The sequence below is a fragment of the Pholcus phalangioides genome, unplaced genomic scaffold, assembly GCF_987345545.1.
Source record: "Pholcus phalangioides strain wild (caught in Gottingen) unplaced genomic scaffold, Ppha-v1.0 ptg000019l_1, whole genome shotgun sequence".
Taxonomy (NCBI): Eukaryota; Metazoa; Arthropoda; class Arachnida; order Araneae; family Pholcidae; genus Pholcus; species Pholcus phalangioides.
Genome location: NW_028301612.1, coordinates 8657483 through 8680596, shown reverse-complemented (window position 1 = coordinate 8680596; position 23114 = coordinate 8657483). Strand labels below are relative to the sequence as shown.

General features: G+C 36.0%; 1 protein-coding gene, 1 long non-coding RNA gene and 1 other non-coding gene across 3 annotated transcripts in view; 2 read left to right on the top strand and 1 right to left on the bottom strand.

The window, feature by feature from the left end:
• Positions 1-14856, bottom strand: part of LOC149071193 (elongation factor 1-beta-like) — a 34693-nt gene extending 19837 nt beyond the window's left edge. The window contains exons 1-2 of the mRNA XM_089248074.1: positions 14709-14856; positions 5642-5764 (exon numbers count right to left, since the gene is read on the bottom strand). Of these exons, the coding sequence (XP_089104200.1) occupies positions 5642-5764; positions 14709-14788 (203 nt within the window). The 5' untranslated portion in view covers positions 14789-14856. The remainder of the gene's footprint in view (positions 1-5641; positions 5765-14708) is intronic.
• LOC149071194 (uncharacterized) lies at positions 7133-9208 on the top strand. Its single transcript, XR_016194679.1, has 2 exons — positions 7133-7572; positions 8995-9208. It is a non-coding gene; the product is annotated as an uncharacterized LOC149071194 (long non-coding RNA).
• A 7958-nt stretch (positions 14857-22814) lies between the features above and the next one.
• TRNAF-GAA (transfer RNA phenylalanine (anticodon GAA)) lies at positions 22815-22887 on the top strand. Its single transcript has one exon. It is a non-coding gene; the product is annotated as a tRNA-Phe (tRNA).
• The last annotated feature ends 227 nt before the right edge of the window (positions 22888-23114 follow it).

Sequence of the window (23114 nt, the reverse complement as noted above, 5' to 3'; positions counted from 1 at the left end):
ATTCGGCTGAATACCCAAGCATTATTTGACCAAACAAAATATATGAATAGCAGCAGAATATTCATCTCGTCTCTAATAAAAATCTGCTAGCTTTATATCATTGTTAAGATATGTGAAGAATGTTTTTCCTTGCAGTCGATTGTAGGGGCAGCACATCAACAGCTTCACTTGTTGATGTGCTGCTCTTGGTTATTATGAACAATTCTTATCAAGTTTTATTGACAGCAAGTGTTCAAAAACCAAAAATATATTGAGGAACGAAAAGAGCAGAACCTTTTAGCCTGGTGACTACCTCCAGTGACAAGAAAGCTACAACTGTCACATAAAAGGAGAAAAATGCACATCAAGCCTAAACCGCCATGGGTCCTTCTCTGGTTTATTTCATCTCAAGAGAAACTTGGAGAAACACATGGCTTCTGCTGTGGGACACCCCTATCTCACAAAACTATAAAATATATGGGAGCGGGGGGGAGGGAAAAATTCAGGTAGGACCTGAAATCAAAACCTACACCTATAAAGAGCCTCTTCACAATGGCATCTCTATTGAAAGAGGAACACTTCCTGTAATCTATGCACGAGTGAATCCCAAAAGCAGAATGTTTTGCACTGTTCTGCAACAAGTCCTCAGCTGAATGGAAATGTGGTATGGTAAAAATCATGATAGTATTTTTCACACATTTCTTAAAGTCCTTCCAGATTGTTCTGCGACTTGGAGAGAGTGAATATCTGAATTTATTGAAGCCCGTTTTTTCGGGAGAAGAAAAAAAAAAATTCATCTAGATGTCTAGCTATTTAAAGATGTAAAAATTAGAGAATATTCTCTGGAAGGACTAATATTGCACATAACTTAAGAGAATATTCTCAATACTTTTAATGAGCATATTCTCCTGTTATTTATATCATAATTATAATATCCTAGAGAATATTCTCTGGAAGGACTACATTTGTAAATTACTGGGGATTATCGTCAAAAATAATTATTATTCTCAAGTTATTTATATAGTTCTTCCATAATATATGGAATATTCTCCTCAATGAGAATATTCTTGTTATTTATAACATGTATTATAATAAATCATCTCCATAAATAACGACTATAATTCCTATTATTTTCTACTAGACTATGCTCTGGTAATTTGTAATGGTAGTCCGAAAGAACATTCTCTGTCCCAGTCTCTATTCCTGTCAAGAAGACTAAGGGAAATATTCAAGTTTGTAGCCCACAACATTAAAGTTTGAAAGCAAGAAATAGAAACCAACATGGCTGAACTGCACAACTTGTAAAGGAATAAAAGTGATAAAGAATTGAAGCCTATGAAGAAAACAGTTCCGTGTCTTCTTACAATGAAGGTAATTATATAAGAAGAGTGTTCTTTCCCCCCCCCCCATTTTTTTTTTTTTAAATCAATTTTCATTTATTTTTTATTTTAACTTATTTCTGAAAATTTATCCAACTTTAAAATAATTTTTTAAAGGGGTCTAAAATATATGTGGTAGGCCTATAATAAAAGATTTTTTTAAGATCTTCATATATGTATAACCAAACTTTTAAAACCTCTCATCATGAGGGAGAGAATATTCGGAGCATACTCTCAAGCTAAAAGTTGTCACTGAGAAGGGTGATTATGCCAAAAATTGTTTTGTTTTAAATGTTTCAAGCAATGAAAACTTGTTTTTCATTGCATGAGCTTCATCAGATTATAAAAGAAAAAGGCTATAGGTCATAGGTCAGCTTGTTTAGATTATTTTTCTGAAAGAAATATGATCAACTAAGACTTGTTGATCTCCAATATAATATAATAAGGGAAAAGGGGACTTAAGCCATTTAAATGTACAAAACATGCTTTTTTGCCTCCATCAACACTCTTTAATTTTATGGCCACTTACTTACGGGGGGGGGGGGGGGGGTAGGGGACCTCCAAAGATTACATAATAGCCGCTCTGTGCTTGCTTTTGGCTCCATATTCTTTTCTCTCTTCCCTATAATACTGAAACCTATCATACAATCAGGTGGCAATACATCATTGTATTGCCACCTGCAGGCAATTGACTTTACAGCTTTATTTCATCTATTTCAGACATCCCTTCATGGGAATATGTGCCTTTTCTGACTTTCTTGCTTCCTCTCTTCTTTTCCTTCTCTTTTTTTTGTACAAACCCCCCACTGAAAAAAACGTCTTCCTCCCATATGCTTTCAAAGATCTTAAGGGGTGAACCTTGACCAATGATGTCAATATTAATACTAATTTATGCCTATGTAATCCTCATCACCCAATGGAAGGATCTTTCTTTGAAGCCGGACTACCAATTAGAAATAGGGGATTGGTACCCCTTAAAACTTTACTTTTTGGAATCTTTGAAAAATTAAAGCAGATAGAAGTACAAGCTAGAAATCAAGTTGAGGAAAAGATGTGGTTAGATTTTTGTTTTTAGACATTGTAATCGATTCCCATCAGGAGTGGCGATCATCCACGACAAAAGGGATGGAGGAAAGAAATTCTTACATTTTTAGTAAATTATGGAGGTTTAATTAAAACCTTAATTATGAGGAATTAACAGGGGCAGATGGTGAAATTAGGTATAAAGAGTGATTAAAAGAGTTATTCCAACATCAAGTTAAAACTATTACAATTGAACATATAGTATTCTATGTATTATGCAGATTTTGATATCGTGGAAATGGTGTTTTTTAATTGACTTTTTATTTGTGTAAATATAACACACACACACACTCTCTCTCTCTCTCCCTCTCTCTCTCCCAGTGGTTCGATATAACAATAGGGATATTTTCTAGGAAACTGCACCAAAATATTGTTGCTATGGATTTTTGATAATGGTAACCAATATTTTTTTCCCTAATTTAAGAAAGGAATATACACAGATTCAAAATATTTTGTAATTTTTATTTTTTCCCAAAATTACAGAAAAAAAATTGAAGGTTTCTGTATAAATTATCATCAACCTCCGATACCCCAGAACTACATTTTGTGGTGAAGGAATATATGTTACACCTTTCCCTTCACAGCAAAGTTAACCCAGAACAGATTAGGCCTATAGCTTTCATGTCATCCAAACAGGATGGCAGGTCACATTGAATTACAAAATAAGCAACAACCCCAGTAGCAAAACGATATAGTACAATATCTGGACCATATTGTTATATATCGAAATGTCAGAGGAATATCAGATGTCATAACTATGATATAGAACGATCTCGTCTTATATGGTGCAAATTATTTATGATGTTAATTGATCAAGTCTTTAATTTTTCAGCCGAATATGTATTTGATTTCATGTGAATAATCTCTACTTTGAAGGACAGCAACTTGGGACAATAAATAATTTTAATATACTTTGAAAAACAGATCTATATCGTGCACCTGACAAAGATCTATATCAGATTCTCGATGTAGACCTGATATAGATCTATCAAAGAAGACATAGCTCTATATCCTGAACATGACATACATCTATATCGTGAACCTGACAAAGATATATATCAGATACACAATATGTTGATATATCAACATATTGTGTGACTTTAAATAAAAATATTGCCTTCAAATAAAAATTTGGGGAAAATTTAAAGTCGAGCGTACAATTTTTTGTTTGAATTGAAATTAAAAACGTTTGAATGAATAATTTTTATATGAAATTTTAATTTTAATAGGATTGATTATGTTGATATATCAAAATCATTTCGTCAATTATAATTGAATCCTTACTGTGTATGTTTTACATCGTAGATGTTGGTATTTTAGGAGGAGCGAGAACTTATCCACCGTAACTTTAATTGCCACTTTATAATTGCACATATTTTTTAATTAAAAAAAATTGCTCTTGTTTTTGTTGTGTGTTTTTCATAAAATTATTTATTTTTTCCCTTCGATGTTTTCATTTTTTACCATATTTTTCACATATTATTTATTTATGACATGAATGTCGCTCTCCACTTGTTAATACAAGATATACGGAAGACTGGATGTTGTGAAGATATTTATTATTTGAGATGTTAATTTTTTTTTATTTTTTTTTTAAGGAAGGAAAAAACTAGGTAGGAAGGTAGAGGTAGTGATGAGTTTTTTCCTTCCTTAAAAAAAAAAAAATTAACATCTCAAATAATAAATATCTTCACAACATCCAGTCTTCCGTATATCTTGTATATTATTTATTCTGTATTTTTTGTTTTATTAGCATAAATTAATAATTTTAAATAATTAATATACTACACAATACATTAATTTGATTCTTGTGTTATATATAATTTTTCAATTATCTGCCTCAAAATGATAAATATGTCTCACAATTTCTATTTTGTAACTTTTGTGCATACATGAAAATGAATAAATTTGATTGAAAATACAAGTAAAAAAAATTAGTTACTTGTAAATTAATGTTATAATAACAACTAGTAACCAGTGCTGTAGTGGTGGGTTGGTAAGATACGGGGTTAGAGATGGGAATAGTTCAGGTTACATGGGTTCAAACCCACCCACCTCCAAATAATTACACTTTTTTTTAATTTCTTCCGAAAGGGCGCCATCTATCGTCCAAAATTTGAATTATTTGAATATATCACGTTCACGATATAGATCTATTTATCTCCGACTGTGCCTTTTTTAGCCAGAACGATATCGTGGCCCGATATAGATCTATATTGGAAACTGAAATTTTACGATATAGATCTTTGTGCTACTTGGGAAGCGTTTCCTTGGAGCTCCAAATCATTTTTTCTCACGATGTTCTCCTAACCGATTTACATTCGTAATTAAATCACTGATAACCTTTGGCAGCCATGGTGGATGTTGAAGATTTTTGGAGAAGAAAAAAAAAGTCTTGTGTCACCAAGAAACCAAAAATCTTTGAATAATTAGAAATCGTCAATTTGACGCAACCTCACTTTTGGAATCTTTGCAGGGAATCCAGTTTGGTTGGTACTTCAAAAGAGGCTTAAGCTTTATTTCTAGGATCTTGTATGGCAGAGGTATGACTGCAACAGGTGTGCAAGAGATGTGTGAAGTATGGCTAGTTTGGGAGACCTAGCCACTATGCAGTTCAAATCTTGCCACTGAGCGAGACCAGGGGTCTGCCTAGACATCTTTATAAGATCCTTTGTTTTTGTGAAAATCTTCATTTTTGTGTAAACGATCTTTAACTTAGTGAAAAGTAGTTTAGCTGATTTTGTACAAAAGAAATAGAATGACAAATTTATCGTTTCACCAATTTGTTTTCCGTGAATGGTCCAGAAAACTGAACTAAATTTTAAATGAACAAAACCTTAATGACACTACTAAAACAGTTTATATTCATTCGTGATACGATCCAAATTTTATTAGTCAAATCTAGTTATAATGGATACCACCATAGTGAAAAAAAATTGTTTTAACGAACATTATTTCAATCCCCCAGATAGGTTTACATATGAACGATGCAAAAACCTAGAATTCCTTTAAAACAAAGTTATTTCTCTGGTCTCTTGGAGTTCGTTACGATGGTATTAGACTGTATCAGATTAAATGTAAAATAACCAAATCTGAGGTGCAATTGGATTACATTACGATAGGTTCGACAGAAATAAACAATCCAATCCAATATCATGGACATAGTAATAAACCACAAATAAAAATTATCATATTCTTACGAGATTATATCTTTGCCGAATGACTTGATGTGGTTATACCACCTCAAAGCATGTGGGAATTTCCCATTAGGAGTACCAGCTAGAGCGCCGAACACCTTACTGTCAGCCTGCGATACAGCAAAGCTAGGAACAATGAAAAAAGATTCATTAGCACAAATTAAAATCAAAGTTTGCACATACCTAACAAGGAAACCATTCCATGTTAGGTATTTATCTGCCTCTCTATAGCACTACTATAATAACATTCATAAATGAATACAATACCCAGAACCATGTACATATACAGGATGTTTAAAAAAGAATCTTAACTATTCAGCTATTAATCTGTTTTAATCGAATAAGCCTAATGTTTAAGTAGAAAGAGGGAGAAATAGTTTCACACAGTTGGCGACAGGTAGAGCTAACACTCTTCCTTTGGCCACCACTTCAGTGCTTGTCAAGATGGTGACTACACAACAGAAATAGTTTTGTGTTCTAAGCTTCGGGAAGTGCGAGTCCGTAACAACTATTCATCATGCTTTTTGTAGACAATATTTTGGTGTTGAACTCCCTACCGCTCAGAGCATTAGGCGATGGTATACACAAATTCTGAGACGCAGGTTGTCTGTATAAAGGGAAATCCTCTGGTCATCTCCACATGTTGGAAGAAAATATAGAGCACACCCGCCAGAGTTTCGCATGTAATCCACAGAAGTCTACTCGCGGTGGATAAACTTGACTACCGTATAGACATATGCCGTGCATCCCAATGCAGACACATTGAGCACCTTTAATTGGGTGGCATGGACTTTAGATACCCTTCAGAAAGTCACCAAATGCGGCACCTCAAGATATGTATTTCCCCTGTGCTCACCTGCTCAACTGGATTATACTGACTCCTTTGTCTGTTAGGGCTTTGAACCTGCTTAGTGAAATATGAATACTTGGGGTGGTGAAAACAAAATTGATATTTTCAGGTCCGGGGACCCCCCCATCGACCCTAACGAAACTCGGACGAGTGGCAAAGCCATTTCCAGGCAATCGGCTTGCACTGAATGAAGTTCGGCCTGCAGGTGTAATTATTAATAAAGCAGTCAGAAATATATTTGTTTTTCAAACATACATACACAAAAATATATATTTGCAATATATAATGCAGTGTGATATTTATTTTTTTTCATTAATATTCCGAGGCGTGGCATGACAAAAGTAAAATCACATCTATGGCAGTGATGGTAACTCGGGTAAATTTTGGCCAATTTTTCCCACAAGTATTAAATTTTGAGAGTTCATCAAACAAAAGAATTTTTTGAAAAAAAATAAAGAAATTAATGCAGTGCAATACTTTTCTATTGTAAAATACTTGATTATGTATGTTCCCTGCTAGATGGCAGCACATGTTTTGGAATGTATGGGAAAAATTTTGCCAAATGGGAAATTTTGCTGGAAGAGGTTACCATCACTGATCTATGGTTATGGTTATAGCTGTAACAATTTTACTAATGGCCGTATTCACGGAGCGACTGTTAAACGGCCGGTCGAATAACATGCGGATGAATGCTATCGCGTATGTTAGAAAAAATCGGTATTCTCATCTAACCAGTGAGTGGCTGTGACAAGGCCTCGGCGTTTAACAAGTGATGATGATGATCTTGATGCTGATTCGTCAATATCGATCACGTGTTTATTCTTTTTTCCTCTGCTGCTGCGAGTGTTTTTGAAAACAAGATGGAGGACGATCGCGTTGGCTATCGCCGCAACATGTTATTTATTTTTGTTATTGGTAGTTTTATTTTATTGAATAAAGTAACGAATTAGAGAAATTTCAAGAAACAGATGTTTGTAACGTTGGTACAGCTCTTCATCCGTTCCGACCTCGTCACAAGAAACATGCTCGATCGCATTTCTGGGAGATGGAGGAATCTGATTATGATTCTCAAGCAGTTGATGAGGTATGTGTAAAGCTTTATTTAACAGTTATTTATATTTCCTTTTATAAAATTATTATATAAACAAATTGAAGTATCCAAATATAATGTTGCTGAGTGGTCCCTGATTATCCCTCAACCAAGGTCCCCCACATCCTGAAGCCGGGCCCCATGCCAGGATTTTCTGTGGGCCCCTTGATGTAAATTTAGAATGTAAAACAAAAAAATTACGATCAATCCATCCCAGGACTGAAGCTCTGTCAACATCCCCACTTCATTTTCCCATGTGACGACTAATTATGAATTAAATCTAATTAAAACTAATTACGAAACAATATTAATGTCCGATTTCACGAAAAAAAAAAAAAGTAGATTTCTATTTTTCCCATATAAAATTACAAATACTTTTCTATTCAAAAGCAGAGGTTTATGTATGTGTATTCGATTGAGCCATCAAAGAAATGCCAGTTTGTAAACAATACTCTGCATTGTTTGTAAACAGTGCCAATGGGGATGGGAAGAGAATATGCTATTTAATTGTGAAACATCATTTGCAAGAGTATAATTACTATTAAAAATGTAGAAGAAATTACATTCCGAGAAAAATTTGTGCAACTTATTGATGACATGGTTAATTTAAAGCAATTATGAAATAATTTGATAAATTCTACCCTTTATTTTATGACCCAGTGTCGAGCATACAAATACTTTAATTTTCGTGAATGATTTTTGTTTCAATTTATGATTTTTACGTGGGGCTGAATTGCACAACTTTTAAATAAAAGTGAGTGATACAGAATATTTAAGTGTATGTGCATTGAAGAAAACAGTTCTATATCTTAGAATGAAGGTTACTATGTAAGAATAGCTTCCTTTATCAATCAACTTTGGTTTAATTTCTTTTGTTGTGAACTTATTTCTGAAAATTTATCTAATTTTAAAATAATTGTTTATATAAGAATTTAATCTAAAGGTTTCTAAAATCTCTATACAAACTTTTAAAACCTCTCATCATGGCCAGGATTAATAGGGGGGTGATTGTACCAAAAATTGTTTTGGTTGTAATGTTTCAGGCAACTTATATTTCACAATATACACGAAATTAGTAAAAAAATGTAAATTATTTAAAAGAAAAATGAATATTCTCACCTCACATCTCTAATAAAATTATATGGAATAAAAAAATACGTTTAGAAAGAGTTTAACGTAAATAAGTGTTGTGCAAACAGAAAAAATAGGTTAAGAGTTTATGAGTATTAGATTATTTCTTATTTGTAGTTATTTTCATTGGTTTTTAGTTTTAAATAAGCTATAAAAATTGTAATCTACATTATTATTTCACTCATTGTTTCATGTGTAAAGTAAAATTTCTGAAGTAGTATGAAATATAGTTGATACTTCAAAAGTTGACACACATTAATTTCTGGCTACTGTACTTTATTACAGAATTTGATCTAATCAAGTAAACCTCTCAACTCCTAAGCAAGCAGTCTACAGGCAACACTCTTGGGGGTTCTGCACTTCTTTTCACAAAAGATAATTCGACAATTTGTCTGAGATGATCATACAACAAGACGGGCTCATGCAAATTTTTTTTCTGCCTTTTAATTATTCTTCAATACATTTATGAGTACAATAAATAGCAATTATAGTTTTGAAAGTTTGATTGACTTTTTTTTCGAAATTGTCAATTTTTTTTTTTCAATTGATTTTAAAATATTATTTCAAAGTACAGTGTCTTTACAAAAACATTTTTATATGTTCACCATTTTGCAGGAAAAATTTAAACGTCTCTATGTTCAAGGTATTCGAAAACATGCTGCCTCGTATGAGATTTATGTGCTGAAAAAATCTTGGAAATGACAAAATATGGAAATACATTTTCTCATCTGTGCATTAGCTTACTAATAACATTGGACTACGAACAGATTGTATCAAGAAGCACCATTTATCTTTGCATTGAGAAGCTGAGTTTGCCAAAAAAAAAATAATATCAAGAGTTTTGCTCGAAAAATGCTATAATAATACATACTCATATTGAGCATCCAGAAGTACATAATTTATATAGTTACCCACATTTTGCAGTTATGCAAAATATATACTGTGCTGTGTAATATTCAAATACATAATGAAATTGCACAGTATAACTACAATACACTGCTCCATCATGACATTAGCAACAGAACAAAAAATTTGAAAAACACATGAGAAGTTATGTGCCATATGAAATTTATAATGTGGCTCTGAAAAAACGCCTAGAAATTTTAATCAGTGTTTGAACTTCGAATCATCAAAAATACAGGAAAAAAATTATTGATCAATTCTTTTTCTTTCAATAGTTTAAAGCAGCGGTTCTCAACCGGTGCTCCGCAGAGCCCTTGGGCACTCCCCAGGACTCCGCGACTCGAGGAAAATAATAAAAAACAGTAAAATTAAAAAAAAATTATTATAAATATTTTTAAATAGTAGTTGAGAACCGATGGTTTAAAGTATATATTTTTAAATTACCAAATGCACAGAAAAAATTGAATGCAGAGACAATGAAATAGAATTCGTTTCTAATATATGTATATACATATACGAAAATAGATTCAAAGTCCAGAAAATGAAATTTGAAAGTCTTCATTATTATTAATATTACATATACAGCCGATACGCTTATAACATCCCCACAACGTTTTCTCGATTATTAAGACTAATTATTTTCATGTCCCCACATCCTGGAGCAGGACCCTTAGGCTGGGATCTGGCTGGCCCTTCTATAGTGCATTTATAGCGTGAAAAAAATTATAGTAATTGTCCCGGGACAGGAGCCTTGTCAGCCCCGGCCGTTGTGGAAACATGGGCGGGGAGGGATTCCTCCCCTCCCCCCCTAACGTCAAAGGTCTAATGTATATATGAATTGACATCGTGTCCCCCCAGACTTCCAAGTCTATCTCCGCCTATGTGTGGGGGCCACGGTCCCAATCATTCTCAACAATAAGATTTTCCGTTTAAAGCGTTTTCCCATGATGGTTTATGAAAAATGTTATATAGGCGGATCCAACTGTATAAATATATATTTGGTAATTCAACGTCCGTGAAATTTAACTTCGAATTGCCCAAAAGCGTGATATGAATTTCAGAGTTCATGAAACTATGAAGTACCCAAGAAAGAAACCGAAAAAATGGAATTTGAATTCCGCAAAACAAATTACCAAAAAAAAAAAAAAAAAAATTCAAGTCTGAAATTGTACAGTCGAATCCCGTTATAACGAACTCCAAGATACCGTAGAAATCACTTCGTTATAACGAAATTTCGTTATGAAGTTATTGCAGGTTTTAGCATTGCTCCTACGTAAACTTAGCTGGGGGATGAGAAAAGTGTTCATTAAAACGAGATTTTTGCTATAACGGTATTCGTTAAAACGGGATTCGACTGCATTAGAATTGTCAAAAATATTGAAAAAAAATTTTTTTTAGTCCGCAAAACAGACTTTGAATTATCAAGAGAAAGAAAGAAAAAACGAAACTTCTGAGCACGAATAAAATTCGAATTTTCGAAAAATACCCCAAAAAAATCGAAGTCTACGAAATAAACATTAAAGAAAAGTGGTGAAGTCAGAAAACACACTAATCGCGCATGCGTTAACATGCCTGTCATTTTTTAACAGCCCAAATAGCAGTGGCTACATTTTCACGAAAGAACCGACTGCTAACCGGTCTGTGAAGCGCGGAGAATACCGTTTTCCAAATAACCATCGTTTTAGCAGGCGCTTGCATGTTAACAGCCGTCGGTGAATACGACCATAAGTTTTCTCTTGTCTTATTTGCATATTCGCATGCATCTATGTTAGCAATTGGACGAAATGTTTTCTGCAATAATGCATTGTTAAAATACATGTCATTTCGCTCGCATCGAGAAGAGCTACGCGTGTCCTTATTGGCACACAGGGCTTGAGTTATGAAGAAAGACTTCATTTTTTGAATATGTTTACATTGGATGAACGTAGGTGTCGAGGAGATATGATCGAAGTGTTCAAAATTTTCAATGGGATGGATAGGATGGACCATGAACTTTTAGTACACCGCCAATCGACTGCTTTTACAAGGGGACACCAGTATCGATTGGTGAGGGACAATGCAAGGTTATGGTGTCGCGGGGAATTTTTCTCCAATAGGGTTGTTAATAAATGGAATAGCTTACCCCCGGAGGTAGTAAATTGTAACACAATTGACACGTTTAAAAAGAAATACGATAAACATGTTGGGGTAAATCGAGAAGCTATCCATTCTTAGAATAAGACAACCATAAGTATTCTTTATGGGCATTTTATCATGTGTATATATTGTTTGTAATTTGTGTTAATTGCATTTTTAATTGGGTTGCTGTATTTTTGAAACATGTGACATCCATATTTTTATGGGCATCTTTTTATCAGCCACCTCGTTGGGCATTTTGCCTGTTGTGGCGTTGTATTTGTATTATAAAATACATGTCATTTCGCTTCCATCATGCGGAGGTGTTGGTGCATATTATGCTCACAGCCGCATTTCAGCACAGTCTTTTTTTCAATTCTTGACAGGGTTAAACAGCTCCTGTTGAGCCGAGGCCTAGCGACTTTATTAGTTCAAACCCAGCAGAATTTATTCTTCCGGTGATTTTAATTTTGCATTTTTATGACTTTTTAAAAAAAAAAAAATTTGGTAGTATCGGTGTACTGTTCATTCAATTGTGTGTGGATTATTTTGATTCATGTATGTGCCCTTAATTATTGCGAATTTTAATATTGCAGTTGAGGAAGGACTAAAAAAAACCCAGGAGAGCGGTAAACAAAAAACTTTTATTTCCCTACGTTATGCCTCGAGATGCACTAGGGTTGCAACCCGAGGTCTTGGTGCCCACAAGAGTAATTAATATCCATTTTCACCAAAATCTGATTGGTACCCAAATTTTTCTTTTTAATCATTGAACAACCCATCTTTTGATTCTGTTCAAGACTGGTTTCCGTCCCGCACGCAGTGTCCATCTCAGACAAGTTTCACTGTGTTTCGATAAATGCTTATGGAGATGGTTGCAAATTTTTGGGAGGGAGCAGTCCATAGACCGGATACAAGTTTACACTCATGCCTAGAGAGCAAGGGATCAAATGCGTCATCCAGAGAGAAAGGGAAACAGGTCAATGAGATAAACAGATACAAACCCTCTAAACGATAGGAGTGGGAGAACAAATGTCCACTTCCGTGTATACCATAGTTTCCCCGACCTTTTTTGTCCCATCGCCCCCTTCTTCATAATTTTTTTCTCCCACTGTCCCCCCCCCCCACCCAACGTAATCTAACCCATAGGATCCTATATTATACCTGTGGCTTCTACTGACCACTGGAACTTTTGATCGCCCCCAGCGGACATCAATGTCCACATTGAGAATCACTGGTCTATACCAATGACAATTTTCAACTGGATGCAGAAAGGGGAGGCTGTATTCGGCTATGTCTAGTGTAAATGTCTTCAACCTTTTTCTAGTTGCGAGCACTGTCTGTACCGGCATCAAAAGAAAAGCACCCTTACAGTATGTTTTGGAGGAAATTGGTATACTTTTAATCCTTCAATGCAATCTGCACAAGGTGTTTAACTGATCAAGTGCTCATGAGCACGAAAAAGGACACGAGCACTGAACACTCTGGGGTACTTAGCAGAGCATCATGCATAGGTGCCAATTCACCGATTTGCAAAGTCTATAGTTTATCACATGATGGCATATTTCACAAAGAGACCATGTACCACAAATAAAAGGGAAAACTAAAGGATCTTTTCTGGGATTACATCTGGTGACCATATATACCTTTCCCAGAATGCATTTTTCACAATCATAGTTTTTTTTAAACAATTGGCAACTTTGCTTGCTTTTGGCATCATATTTGACAAGTTAGATTTTTCGTACTTGAAAACATTGATGATGAAAAATATTTCTCATATTTTTCCTGAGAAAACGTGATCAGCCTAGACTGAAAGTATTCTTTAGGGATTTTCCATTTGAATGAACATGATTAAAAAGAATTTTAGGGATTTTTCTATAAAGATATGAAAAATCAGAAAAATTTGATAGCTGAAAGGAAACTTTTAACAAGGCTTTTTTTTTCTCAAGCCGAACACACCTCAGTAAATTGCCCATGGCGATAGACCTATCTAGTGAGTTGTGTCGGAAGTGTACGTACGTGTACCCAAGTCTGAGTACGTATCTAGTGTTGTGCAAGATTTTTTTAAAATAAGGCTGAAAAATTTGAAGGCTTCCGGGTAAATCAGAAGCATTGTTACCTATGACCATGGTGCTCGTAAGCAACAGGTTGAAGAGTTTCCTGGCGTAGAGAGTGAAGGACTGTATGTGAGCGCGACTAAAAGACTGGCCTAGAGGGCAAGGTAATAAGTCAATGAGTGACAAAAAAAGTGGTCAACCAAAATCAGTGAGCAACCAAATGAGTGATCAAGAGCGTGTGAAAGCATGCAAGTGATTATGTGAACGATGCAAGTGATTATGTGAACGATGCAAGTGATTATGTGAACGATGCAAGTGATAAAAAGACAACAAGGTCACTGGGCGACTAAATGAGCCATGGGTGCTTAAAGGTAAAGGGGGCTTCCATGGCAATGAAATCTCATTGCGATTTGCATGCCCCCCCCCCCTTTTCCTCACGAGGGTGGGGCTGGAAACTATTACAATAATTTTTTTTTTCTCGCTGTAAATTCACTACAGAAGGGACCATGAAAAGTTTGGTGTGTGGGACCCTCTCAAGCAAAGATCTCAGCCAACTTAAGGATGTGGTGGTGGGGCTATATTGATTTGTGAGAGAAGGTATGTGAAGTCAACCCTTAAATTGGGCTCGGGGGGGGGGGCGGCGCACGATGTTAAGGGGGCCCCCCCAGCATATTAGGCCGGTTTTTATGCCCCAATAAAAAACCATACATAAAATCTTGTCTTTCCCCCCCCCCCCCAACAGACTTCCTAGTGAACGTATTCAGTAAATGGTTGGGGGGGGGGGGGTAGGCAGAGCCCCGTTAGCCTTCACCGAGGTTGAGGGGGATGCCTAGGAAATAACACACTAGGAAAATGTAAACAAAACACACTAATGGAGCATTGATCTCAATCCATAGACATCCATTAAATAAATGCCTCACTCACCCTTCGATATAGCTCCTATCGGCCAAATATTCGTTCAAGGCCTTGACGCCGGTTTCATTTTTAAGATTACCGAAATCCATTGAGAAATGTTTTAAATTAAAATTAAATCACAGACACTGAACAAAAATAAACCCCGGAGTACAACTGGAGGAGGAGGCGTGGCGGAGCGTAACGAGTGTATATATATGTCTTATGGCGTAGAAACGCCCACTTTGAGGAAAAACATGTATGTTGATTGAATTGACGAATCGGGAGAGATCTTATTTTGGCACTTATGGCTTTGAGAAATAAAAGATCAGTTTTGATTCGTTTATTTCATTATTGCGTCATTGCTGTCCACGGAATGATGAATGTGGTATCTAAAATTTGTTTAAACAAAATAAACTCAAACACATCGCTAAATCGAAATTAACCAAAAATTATTATTTGATACTAAAAATGTGTAAATTATATTGAAGAACTCGTTTTTTAATGGAAGCTTTTTCTTCTCCTAAGTGTAGTTTGTATCATATTCCCGTACCCCATTATAGAAACTGACCATATTCCAGTTCAACATTGATGTCTTGGAAAATTTGAAATATTTTTTTTATTGACTTAGCATCAATTTTGGTAATGCAAGTAATTTCAGTTGCATTCAACACATAACTTATGAATATTATAGTGATAGATTAGATTACCGAATTTAAAATTCTGAATACGGGACACGTATTTCCCAGTAATCTTCAAATTGTTGACAGCATCAACCACAACAACAAGAATACTCATGCAGCTTGAAAGATTTGTTTCAGAAATGTGGAAAATATGAAAGAAATCTTATGTCCTTTCGTAAAGATAAAACAATTGTTTCGGAAAATGAGTGTGTAGCATCTCAAAGTGCTGCCATCCAACTTCGAAATAAAAAGTAACAAATCAACGACTTATGATATAATACGCCTGTATCGTAGTGCCGAAGCCTCCGAATAGGGCACATTGTGTGCGTCACGACCTGCACCGCTTCATGGCCAGTTTGTATGATGACAGTCCGCCCATAGGGCTGGGAATCAGCCGAAATTTAATTCTGGTCTGATTTGCAGCACTGATTACACAAACAAGCATGAGCTTCGCGAAAGGAAACGCCGTAGGACGTAGGTGTCTTGTTTAAATTATTTTTCTAAAAAAAATACGATCAAATAAAACTTGTGAGCTCTTGAAATTAAAGCTTCAAAATTTTGTGAACATGCAATGTTAAAGATATAAATAACAGTTCGTCTACTCTTCATATACTCTGTTTCTCGTATTTATATATATCCTAGTAGCCATGCTTTTGATTCTTTATCCATATACCACTTAATCGTTATTCAATGATTGAATCAAACAAATTATTTTTCAGGTTTTTTTTCCCCCTCTATAAAAATGGTGATACGTTTTGTGCCTGATTGGAAACACTTCACCCAAGATAATTTGATCATCTCTATCATAGTGGATGGATGACATGATCCTATTCTAGTGCATTTCCCCCTCTTTCTATGAGTTTAGGTTGTTCGATGACGTCATCACTTTATCACATTTTTCCGTGCCATATTTGAGAAGAAACCTGAAAAAAAATGCAATAAATACAAAAGTGAAAACAAATCGAAATTTCGCTTACGCCGGGAGGGAAGGGGTTTTCAACCAGTGGTCCTCCGAGCTTTTTGCTGTGGCTCACCAACCATTTTTAGAAAATTGCTATTTTACATAGAAAAACTATTAAATTCCAAAAAAAAAAAATCTCAAAAGAGCTCTCACCACTGAAATTTGTACTGCTGTACTTAGAACTGTGAGGTACTTTCCGGAATGAATAGTGATGTGTGCATTTGATACATTATAAACGCCACCGGGAGACCCTATGATTTCATATAGGCTGCTACATATTTCGAGAGGCCAAATTCGGCATCTAAAAGTCATACATAATTACAGAATTTGCAGGAATGCTAAAAAGCATCTTAATGAAAGAAATAATTTTAGAATTACTGATAAAAATAATTTTAGAATAAATGAAAAATTAAAAATGTCACAGAACTACTGAAAGCAATAATTATTTCAAAACTACCGATAGAAATCAGAATTATTGAGAATAATTTTGGAATTGTCAAGCCTAATTTCAGAATTGGTGAAAATATTAATTCATGAAAATAATAATTTATGAAAAAATTTAAGTTTCTTTTGGAAGAAATAAGTTCATAATTGGTGAAAATTTGAAATAAATCGAGAAATTAATTTCAGAATTATCGGGATAAATTGATTTAGTAAAAGAAATAATTGATGAAAAAGAGTTTAATTAATTAACGGATGTTATTTGAAAATAAATAAAAATTCAAATTTAATGAAATAAATGTATTCAGAGCAATTAGACCAAACGCACGAATGAACGGATGACCAAATGAAACAATGACCAAATGAACGGATAGTATGAGAGAAATAAAACGCTTTCCATAGCTAATTACAGACGACCTATCATTATATTTTTAACATTGCATGTTCAAAAGAATTTGAAGTTTTCATTTCAAGAGATCACAAGTGTTATTTGATGATATTTTTTTTAGAAACATAATTTAAACAGAGACTCACACCTACGTCTCACAGTGTTTTCCTTTATAATCTCATGAAGCTCATGTTTGTTTGGAATCAGCGCTGCCGGTCGTGACGTAATCACCAATGCGCTCTATTGAAGTAGCATCGGAAGGCTTTTGGAAAAGTATTTCCGGGGAGGGGGGGGGGGTTGTGGGCTATAGCGCAGGGCGGCCACTTCGGATTGAATGCAAATTTCAGGAATAGGGGCACCGACATTGGGAGGACTGAAAGTGGCTTGTCATCCCGTATATACGGGACTCGAGCGCGTACACAAGAGAAGGAAGGCGCATATTGCATTGGTTTTTTTTTCCAGGAAAATTATTGTGGGGGGGGGGGGGGTCAAATGGTCTCAGCCCCTAGGTTCCGGCGCCTATGTTCAGGAATGAGTGGTTAAGAAAATTAGTGGAATGAGAGAAAGGCAGCAAAATTTTCACAGGTCACAGGTGGTAAAACCATGAATCCGCCTTTGCCTAGGGAGTGAGTGACCAAGAAAGTGCATCTGAATGATGAAACAGTATGAAAGCCTGCGAATGACCTAGAACAGTGGTGTGCTAGTAGCTCGAAAATGCCCAAAATACGTCATAAAAATCATGACGTCAAAAATCCGAGCCCTAGTAATGACAAATTGGTGTTTATATTTGCGTGCCATTTGGTGTTTATATTTGCGTGTCGTTTGGTGTCTATATTTGGTGTCAAATTGCGTCTACGTTGTTTTTGTATGAGTATCTTTCATCATTGTTGTATATTTTATAATAAATGTATACATTTTTGGATACATATTCCCCTCTCTCACAGAATATATAGAACCGGGGCTTAAGGGTGCCCCTCAAAATTATTGAGACACCACTGGCCCAGAGGGGAATCTCGGCTTGAGGGCCGAGATTATACCTTTTGGCTAACCCCAACCCCCTCTCCCCCTTCGCGTACGCCAATGTATATATCTTGCATATTTGTCAAGCATATATGTTTTGCTTGGTGAATTATAAATTTTACTCATTGGGTCTTGTGGAAGCTTCTACTTCACGCCATTTTTCTTGATGTAATCGCCAACTTCACTTGATTTGAAATTTTTTTGGTTGCTGTTCTTATACTTCCCTAAGGAACACTATTGGCGAGCCGGATAGAACCCCTTAGCAGGCCGTAGTCTGTGCCCACCACCCACCACTAATTTACTCATTCAAAAGCAGTAGTTCTTAATCCGGAGTTCTAGGAGAGACCGGGGGGGGGGGAGGTGAGTGTCAGCAAGGATGAGAAAACAACAATTTACTCGTTGTTGCTTTTAAATTGCCCTATATGTACAGAATATTACTATGTAAAAATATTCGCATGGACTTCATTTTTCCTAATTTTATTGGCACGGGGTCGAGTTGGTCCGTTGATTTCATCTTACTGGCACAAATTGTCCAGGGGACCGCACAACGTTAAGAAACCCCCTTGGTCAAACCCCCTTGTAAAGAAAACACTGAAAGAGGGAAATAAAAGAAAGGAGTCGTCACAAGAAATTGTATAAAAAATGGAAATTTTCGAATTGATTTAAAAATGGTGCGAGTTCTAAAAAGTTTTGAGCCTTAATAGGAAAAACTCTCTTAAATTGCTCCCCCCACCCTTCCCTAAAAATCAAATTGCACCACACGTTGGGAATCACCTCATTAGCTTTGTGTCATGCTGTTCGGGACAAAATACCGGTTCGTAGAAAAAAGTTCGTGTTCGTAAATTGAAGGTTCGTGAAATCGAGCATCGGCTGTTTTTCTAGACAGGCAAGTTGTTTTATGTGGCGCTTGTTGTTAAGTCCAAATTTATAGCTGTATCGTGTATTTTTACAATGGAGGTCATTTCGACGGTTCCTGTAGTTCTAGGGGCATCAGTGTTTCTCAATTTTTCTCAAAACAAGGACCAGTAAAATGTCTGAAACAATTTTACGGATTACATGTGTCACGTATTACGGGACATTCAGGTAATTTTTCGTTGTTGCTATTTATTTTTACACATTTGTCTTGTATTGTCAACGAAACTTATTTGAATTTGTAATGTTTACTAATGGCGTCAATACACTCACAGAGTTTTCATAATATAACTTACATTACGATAATTATGGCAAAAATTATAAATATTCATCTCACATATTTGTCAAGTTTAACGTTTTGTCCTCACTTCTTTTGCAATTTTAATTACGATTGGTGATTATGCCTACTTCCGACAACGTTTTTGATAACTGTCGATGTCCCGTATTTTACGGGTTATTATTTAAGATCCCAGTTGGCAGAATTTTGTTTTTCCTCAATGAAATATGGTCATCATATCATTTGAATATGAAATACATTTTTGTTTACAGTGATTCGTAGCAGTACTTTATTTCCACACCCTTAATCAATTTTGGCAGTAATTCGCAAATCGCATTTAAAGCAATAAATTGCAATTTTTTTAAATTTTGTGATATCCCGTATTTAGGATCGCAATTTTCTGCCTTTTCTTTGATGCTGAATCTAAGTAAAAAGGTGCAATTTTTTTTATTTGGACCCATATGGATATCACTAATATCAATTACAACTGGTGAATAATTTCATCAAGTCTGCCCGTGGACCACGTATGTTATCGTCTCTGATCACCTCTGATCTGTGTGGACCATAGGTTGAGAAACGCTGGTATGTATAATTCCGGTAGTTCTAGAAGTGTTTTGTAAGAGAGCGTTCGTTAAATAATTCACATGCACGATGCGAATTAAGAAAATTTTATAGTGAGTATGGGAGTCAGTAGATGGCAGCACTAAGTGAGATTCTCTTAAATTCGGGAGTTGTGAATATGCACACTGTGTAACTGCAATTTACAGGAACGCACAAAAAAGTTTTTTGCACCCCTGTACTACTTGGACTACCGCTCGAGAGTCACCAATGGGAGGTCCCCACGTGCAGGACCGTAACAGGGTTTTTTGCCGCACCCACAACTTTAAAATTCGACAATGTTGTAATGGTGTGTTTTTTTGTTTCCACCTAAAACTGCCGCTCCCTAAATTTTGTCGCCTGGGGCAGTTGCCCCCCCTGCCTCTCTCTAATTACGGCCATGCCGGTGGGTCAGTAATCAGGGCCGTCTTAAGAGCATTAAGGGCCTCCGGGCCAAGTGATTTTTCTGAGGCCCTACCTGGCAAATTTTCGAAAAATTGCACTACTCATTTTTCTGAGCCCCAATTCTCTTGAGGCTCCCGGACCGGCCCGGGTTTGCCCATGCATTAAGACGGCACCACTAATCACTAACCCAAACAATAAAACGTTCGGAAAAAAAAATAGATGTCGAAGAGTACTTTTGTTTTGCTATCTTAAGAAATTTCTCAAAAACTTGAAACTTCTCTGGAAGAGATTTCTTGCGACCCCCTCCCTCCTCCTCCAAAGCAGGAGTGGATCTGCGGAGGGTGATCACGGTCCCCCTAAGCGAAATGCGATAATTCATGAAATTTTCTATATGAATAGAATTATAGAAGTGCAACATATAGAAGTATATGTTACATATACTTCCATATTGCAACAACAAAAATTAAACAATATGCTGAGTCTAATTTTTTTAGCGATTTGTAAAATCACCCCTCCCTACAGCGAGCTCTAGATCTGTTCCAAAGTGCGTATTCCTGCGTACGTCCCTGTCACTAACTGGCGTACGTACTTGTTTTGTTGTCAGAATTGATACTTTCCTTTACGCACAGCTTTCGTGGGCCTGATAGAACCCATTCGTGGCCGGATCCTGAGAGAAAGCATTAACCTAATTTTCGAGAAAGTAATTTTCAAGGGTGGGAGATAAGGAATATATATATATGCTATGAGATACGGATAGTTGATATTATTCGAAGCGGTGTAAGAATGTACGGGGTGATTATAAAAAAACTATCCCGACATATGGGCCCCTAACTATCATACCATTCACAGAAACTGAATGAAATTTTGGCATAAGGTATTTTGAGGTATGCGCTCAAGAATGATATGGAAAACAACAGTGTCACTCTAACAGTTACGGTTACAGTGAGAAAATTTCGAAAATATCAAATGACAACACCAAGTTTTTTGTATTGGAATGCGATCTCCATACTGAAAAACACTAAATAGCGTTGGAATGGCACCTGTAGCACGAAAATCCCCGGAGCTAGGCAAGGAAAAAGTAAAAAGGACTTTGCCGTGCACCAGAGCATTAATGTTCGTTTCATTCGTCACACCATTTCTTCGGCTGAGATCCCAGCCTGATTAGTCCTCCACAAGGTCATGTGGAAAATTTGTGAAACACAATAAAATGCTTTATTTTATGCTGCTTCTCTGTCCTTATTGGTTGTCCTCACTTTTAGCCTATCTACCGCCGGTGATTTTCATGCTACAGTTGCCGTTCGAACGCTATTTAGTGTTTTTCAGTATGGAGATCGCATTCCAATACAAAAAACTTGGTGTTGCCATTTGATATTTTCGAAATTTTCTCACTGTAACCGTAACTGTTAGAGTGACACTGTTGTTTTCCTTATCATTCTTGAGCGCATACATCAAAATACGTTATGCCAAAATTTCATTCAGTTTCTGTGAATGGTAGGATAGTTACCCTGTATATAGAAAAACAGGTTTATATTTAACTCATAGTAATCTCTCAGTTTAGTTGGTTTGAACAGGGACGTAATTTCAACTTTTTCCGGGGTGGGGGCAAAGAACATGTACTTAATATATGTATGAATGTATACAATTTTTAGTGTATTTTCAAAATCCGGGGGCGACGGTCCCCCTGCCCTCCTCCAAATGGCGGGGCCTGGGTTTGTAGCCATTCAAGTGTAGAGGAACACAAAAAATATTTTTTTTTTAAGTTTCACAAACAATATTTCAAAATCCACATGGTCAAATGCTTTTTCAAAATCAGAATAGATTACATCAAGCTGCTGATTGTTATTATGATGTATTTAACCCTTTAAGTGGCACTAAAGAAATCACTAATCCCCCCTCAAAATGTCATTTCTTTTTTTTTTTTAATGCAATAGGTTTTATCTCAATTTGCAGCAGGTACCTACGGGGCATAAGAAGAAAAAGTGTCCCATTGAGAAATCCATTTTACAAAGTATTTGGGCTTGCCAATGCTAAAATAAGAGGCTTTTAAGGGGACGAGATATCTCGTCAATGCCGCTTAAAGGGCTAAATAAGTAAGAAATTGAGTGTTAAGGAAAATAAAAACTTGCACATTAACATACTTGCACTTAACTTACTTTTCTCGCAAAGCCTGGTACCAGATCTCATCAGGTGGGATTCTTATGCGAATGAAGCTTCTAGCCGTGTTATACTTGGATGGTCCTGGGTTTTATGGTTCTGCATGATTGTTGTGAAAGTGGTCGCAATTTTTCTATCATACTTCACTTGAAAGCTTTATTTCTTCATATCTGTTTTTTTTTTTTCACAGTTACCTGTGCAATCCCCCTCCCGCTGCAACCTGTCATATTTTACTTTCACCGTTGGCTCCAGATCATCCCCGGACTGCAAGGAGATCATATGGCCCCAGGTTGGGAAACAAGCTTAAATAGCTCAGTTGGGAGAGCGTTAGACTGAAGATCTAAAGGTCCCTGATTCGATCCCGGGTTTCGGCAGTAGAAATTTTTCAAGGGACAGAGTCCGGGTCTTGTCTGGTACTTCAGGTTGGGAAACACTATGGGCAAGAGGTTCTCTTCTTTTTCTGCCATGACACCGCAATGTCACGATATGACAAGAGAATCAGGTATCAATCATTACGAGATATCACGAACTCACAGAAACATCGAGGAAGTTTCACAGGCATTGCTGAATTCCTGATGGAAACTTCGTTTCCCATCTCCGA